This window comes from Glycine soja, chromosome 20 (assembly GCF_004193775.1).
Source record: "Glycine soja cultivar W05 chromosome 20, ASM419377v2, whole genome shotgun sequence".
In the NCBI taxonomy this organism is placed as follows: domain Eukaryota; kingdom Viridiplantae; phylum Streptophyta; class Magnoliopsida; order Fabales; family Fabaceae; genus Glycine; species Glycine soja.
Window position 1 is genome coordinate 33,318,830 of NC_041021.1, and position 6,417 is coordinate 33,325,246.

The 6,417-nt window shown below is 33.6% G+C and overlaps 1 protein-coding gene across 1 annotated transcript; it reads right to left on the reverse strand.

Moving 5' to 3' along the window:
- Nucleotides 1–3,290: 3,290 nt before the first annotated feature.
- Nucleotides 3,291–6,417, reverse strand: LOC114402385 (receptor-like protein EIX2). The gene has a single exon (XM_028364930.1). It carries the CDS (start codon nt 6,378–6,380, stop codon nt 3,390–3,392), a length of 2,991 nt encoding a protein of 996 aa, XP_028220731.1. The 5' UTR covers nt 6,381–6,417; the 3' UTR covers nt 3,291–3,389.

Here is a 6,417-nt window from a genome sequence, read left to right on the forward strand (position 1 = left end):
GGAATAATTAATTCAACCCCCCCTTCTTAATTATTCTAAGGCCACTTGATCCAACATATAATTCATACGTCTTTATCCTTCTAGAGTAACTCAAAATTTGATTGCTCACTACTAAGACTTCAATTTCCTTATGCAAGGATTATAAAACCTTGCCTTAGTGGATATCCTTAAAATTGCAAGTAATTAGTTAACCAATCTAACGAGTATTATGTCAATGTAAGCTACAAACTTTAGTGTGTCTTTTGTAATAACTCTAGAGAGGTAGAACTACTTGTCATAATCCTCACCATATCTTTAAGAGTCATTATTAGGACTTAATTATATTTTGAGATCTTTATTATTGTATATGTAACTAATGCATTCAACACATACGATAAAAACTTTATGGTCAATGGAATCTAGGATTCCTATAACACAAACTGATATACTCTTAAAGAAAAGGCTTTACAAATTTGTGTCATAATGCTTTAAAATTTTGATTGTCTACTTTATGCTTAGTGACACACAATTAAATTTTTCCATGCACTAAAGCCAAACAATCTTCAGAATAAACAAAAGAAAGAAATAAATATTTCTTTAAATATTTAATGTGCTAACAAAAGAAATAATTATAACTTGAGTTGTTTCTTTTGATATATGTCCTTCGTAGCTTCATCCTTAGGTTTCATTTGTTTGCCCATATCGTTAGAGGTATTCACTTTCTTTCTTGCATACTAATCTAGTTAGAAGATCATTTATTCCCTTACCAGTTGTTGATTGACTTCAACTGACCGAATTTTGTGAAAGAAAATGAGTACAAACTAAAAATCTTTAATGTTTTTATTTGAATTCCAAAATAAAATTTAGAACTTTATTGAATAAATCAAAATACCAACAATTAATATAGCTAAAACAAATAAACTCCTCTTTGGATTGATTTGTCGTTTACCCTAAACCTTATAATTGTCACATGTTTACCATCATGTCCATGAATGAAACCTGGCCAAGCATTAAATATCTTACGATTGATTTTCATGAGAAAAGTCTCACAAGTAGCTTCATGCTTTAAATAGCTCACTTGAAATCCAAATTTGTAAATTTTAAGACCATTAATCTTCAATCTTTAGATTGAAAAGAATTGACTGCAAGTGGTACTCTCTACACAATAATCAAATATCGGTAATCAGTCCTGTCAAAGAATGGTTGTCTTTGGACAATCCATTATTCACATGGAAATTAATTTTGTAATCACCACACATTTATTATCACAAGCATGTAATTATCCGGCTAAACTGCGTCTTCCTTTGGGTCAATCATCATTCACATGAATAATTCCATAAAACATCTATGTACATTCAATTAAGTCAATTTACACATAAAAGTTGCTTTGGCAACATATGTTATTTCAATTAATATAACCAAAAAAACTAGACAATTTAAATAAATGGGAGGTCTCAAATTTAACAAATTTGCACATAAGATGCAAACCCCAATGCATGGGAGTTCAATGGCTACCAACACTCTGAGAGAAGCATCTCAAATAATTTTCCATATATAAAAAATTTTCCATGCATCAAAATTTTCAGAATAATCCACGCAATTTATATCTTGAGAGAAAAACTTAAAGCTGAAACAAGACATCCATACACACAAGAATGATTTTCAGAATAATTATAAATCTTTTAAACCAAGTAATCAAATATATATATATATATATATATATATATATATATATATATATATATATAATTGATTAATATTACTGGAATCTATTTAGACATATCACCGATGTATCTTGTACAGTCTTAATATCACACACAAAAATAACTACATTATATGCCAAAAGGAAATACAACCCAGGACAAAAAAAATATTGAAAGCCAGAAACCACATTCCATATATTATTTATGAATTATGATTGATAATACGCAAAACCTTTCAAGCCAATTAGGATTGTTATCACATATGAAAATCCAAAGGCAATTTTACTGAACAAAGAAAATAAATTCCGAACGCAATAATAGAATAGTTATTGCAACAGAAGAACGCAAAAGAGATTGAATTCAAATTAATCAAACAATTCATAAATAAATATCTGAACGATCCATGAATTCATATAGTACTTATGATTATAGAAATATGAACAAAATGCCATTTTTTTATCCTTATAGTCAAACAATTTTTTTTTTATCCTTAAACCATAAGTAATCTTTGTTCTGCGGAATTTAAAAGGAACAAGTAGGTCCTAACCTAGAACAATTATCGAAGGTCCTATGATCTACAATATGCTTAATTATAAAGGATAGAGAAATACCTGAATCCGTATGTGTTTCCTGCTCTATGCATTCTTCTTAGAATCTATTATAGAATGTTGTACAGACAATGAATAATTGGCTAACTGGGTAACCGGTGATTTCATAGTTCTTACTCAACCGAATCTGATGGGGAGAAGAGAAAAATAGTTTTTTGTTATTTAGTATATTGGAGATCATAACATTCTTATAATATGTTAACCTAATAGGATTTTCATTTACCCCTAACGGAATAACAATAACCTATAATCATTTAGGCCCATATCATTTTATTTGATAGTCTAACATACTTACTTAATTTGATCACATAAAATAAGATTTATTAATAAAAAAAATGAATAATATAATTATTTTATAATAATAGCAGATATTAATGATCTGAATATAAAATTCCAACACTTGGGCCATATCCTAACTATACTGTTATGGGCGTATGCAATTATTTACAAAACAAGGTTCTTGAAATTTAAGTTTACCCTGTTTGTGGAAGACAACATTCTTTTGCTTTTACACTAAATGATTTATCTCATTACATAGATTAAAATATAATCTGTTGAGCTAGATTTTTGTAATATCTCCTATCAGTCCCATGGTACTGTCTCACTTGAACTTGTCCTGTGCATCAAGGAATTCATCACCATTATGGCAGGACAATTTTTTTAGGGCATATCATCATATGCATGGCCATGAAATATAAACTATATAAAAAAAAATCAATAAGTGCCGCTTATGCTTAGTAACATTAAGGACAGCCAGCTCCCCTTTTCTGATTCATCCTCGTCAGAAGTTATCCACCTTGCTAGGGGGCCTTTCGAGAGCGTTTACTGACAACACTTGCAGAACCTATTTATTTCTTCTCACGAAATACTGAAAGTAGTAGTACCTGAGCAACTTCCTCCAAATATTAAAGCAAGACTCAGATTATTTGTGAATAGGAAAAATCTAAAGCTGGCACATTTTGATAATCATTAATTTAACTAGAATAAAACAGCACTACCCTTTACAAAGGTGAAGTAATTACTTATCAAGCAAAATAAACATGAAATCTACAAGCACATAAAATAGAAACAGAAGGCATATAAATATTACAATAATGTGTCACTCAGCAACAGGGTTTCCAGTAAGTCTTTCCTTGAAATTTTCTAAATGTATTGCCCATGATACGTTCATCCTCTGTGTTAACTCATCAATGTATTGAAAGTAAGCACGCCTCCAACTTTTCTTCATCAATAAGCTTCCAATCACAGCCCAAAATCCAAGACCATAGCCAAGTGCAATGACAAAGTAGAACCACAATTTCTCTACTTCATCTTTTTTTCCTTCCTCATCTTCATTGCCATGTTGGAAATCATCAGCATAACACTCATTTTGCAGTGGAGGTCCACAAAGAAATGGGTTGCCAGTATAAATAAAAGGATCATCAAGGGTTGACAATTGAGTTCCTTTGGGAATTGGTCCTGAAAGGTTGTTGTAGGACAAATTTAAGTGGCTTAAAGAACTTAAACTAGACATGCTGTCTGAAATCGTTCCTGAAAGTTGGTCATGAGAGAGATCAAGAGATTCTAGTGATTTCATGTCTCCTATCCTTTTAGGGATATGCCCTGACAGATGATTGTAGGATAGATTTAGGCCTTGCAATGCAGAAAGTAATGTTATCCCTTCAGGAATAGATCCACTCAAATGGTTATTTGACAAATCCATGTTGACTACCAGTCTTAGATTTCTGGTATAGTCAAGTTCCCTTCCCTTTATGACTTGTCTGACCTCTTGTTCATACCATTCAGAATATCTAGGCCCTTCACTAGGTTGGGTGACAAAAGATTTATTTCTTGAAACCATTCCTGTGAGATTTCCAATGCAGAGAGGGATTGAGCCTGTCAAGTTGTTCTTTGAAAGGTCCAAGATTTGCAAAGCATAAAGTTGGCACAGTTGTGAAGGAATTGTTCCATTCAACCTGTTTTGCCGCAGCCTTAGAATCTGCATTGAGGAGAAAATGCTCCCCATCCATGAAGGTATAATCCCAGACATAAGGTTCTCTCCTAGATCCAAAATTAAAAGATGTTTTAAATTTTTCAAAGACGATGGAATCCCCCCATGAAGACTGTTATTGTTCAAATGCAACCATGCCAACGTTGGTAGGTTACCAAGTGAGTTTGGAATAACACCTGATAATTTGTTGGATGCCAAATTTATCTCATTGAGTCTTTGAGAAGCACTCCAACAATTAGGAATTTCAGCAGATAACATGTTGCCTGAAAGGTCAAGATTGTACAATGTGTCTATCTTGCACAATGAATTTGGAATGGAACCACTTATAAGGTTTTTTCCCAGAAGCATGTGAGTAGCATTGGGCAACCTATCTGAAAAATCTGGGGGAAGTGACCCAGAGATATGGTTATTGTTAAGGTTCAGGTAGACAAGTTGTTTAGGCCATCTTATGTCAGACACCAAACTCTCCAAATGATTCAGGGACATGTCTAATGTTTGCAGGTTTAGAAGTTCACCAAGACTATGAGGAATGCTTCCATGTAAATTATTATCAGAAAGATAGAGGTTGATCAAATTTTTAAGTTGACCAATATTCTGAGGAATTGTACCGTTTAAAGAGTTTCTTGAAAGATCTAGATATTTTAGGCTTACAAGTTGCTCTAGACTCCTAGGAATGACACCATGAAAATGATTGAAAGAAAGAACTAAGGTGTCTAACTTGACAAGTTGCCCAAAACAGTCAGGAAGAGACCCGGTAAAGTTATTATTGAAAAGCACCAATGACTCCAAATTGACTAGTTTTGTCATCATATCACAAGAAAGGGTCCCAAGCAAATTACTTTCATACATAACCAAGTCACTTAGATTTTCAAGTTGCCCCAACCATGGTGGCAAACTATCATTAAATTCGTTGTTACTCAAACCCAATTGAATTAAATCATACCTAATGCATCCAGACTGTATATAGACTCCAATTGCGTCTCCTTGAAGATTGTTTCTTGACATATCCAATGTATGAAGATGACAACAGTTTCCCAGAATAGATGCTAGAGATCCTTCAATATGTTTTAAATCATTGTCTGAAAGATACAAGTATTGAAGGCCCTTTAACTCCCCTAACCAGGATGGAACAGAATCAAAATTGTTTTTTGAGAGGTCGAGGGAAACTAAGGAAGTCAGATTCTCTAAAGCAGATGGAAGTGAGCCATAAAGAGCATTACTATCGAGAAATAGATGGACAAGGTTAGTACAAGTTCCCAACCAAAATGGAGTGGAATTCAAGTTGTTGGAAGAAAGGTCAATCTCTGCAATGGAATTCATATTTTGAAAAGCATCCAGAAATGGAGCTTGAAGTTCATTTTCTGCTAGATTGAGGACTTCCAATCTGGAAAGGTTTGTGACTCTAACAAGTTGATGAGTGTGTAACTTGCTGAGTCCACAATTCATCAATTCTATTTCTACCAAAGAAGGAAGCATGTTGAGTGTCTGCAACAAATTTTGCGCCTTACCAAGATACACATCGCTCATGTAAAGGTATTGGAGTGATGAAAGTTGAGAAATCCAATAGAATTCATCAGCATACAGAAGAGAATTGAAGCTGAAATCAAGATGGCCCAATTTTGTGAGGTTCCCAAGATTGTGTGGGATTCTCCCAGAAAAATTAGAATAAGAGAGATAAAGGACTTGTAGATGCTGCATAGTTTGAAAGAACATTGGTATTGAACTATTATGGAAGTTGTTTCCACTCAAATCTAAATACGTGAGATATTTAAGCTGCAATATGGAAGGGTGAACATATTGAGCTTCAAGAGCGTTACTGTTTGGTTGAAAATCTCCTTGGTGCCTCAGTGGGAAGCAAGGATTCCTGAGGTCAAGCTTGACAACATGTCCGGTAATATTGTTGCAGACTACACCTTTCCATTGGCAACAATCACTTCCTTCCCAAGAGGAAAGCCTAGATGATGGATCTTTGAAGCTTCCTTTGATCCTTAGAAGAGCTTGCCTCTGTTCTTCATTGCAGCCAAGTGATGAATGGCCACATGAAGATAACACTGAAAATGCAGTCAAAAGGAAATAAACAGCAAAAGCCAAGCTAAGCATGTCTGCAGAACTGTATCAGAATATAAACATGATAGTT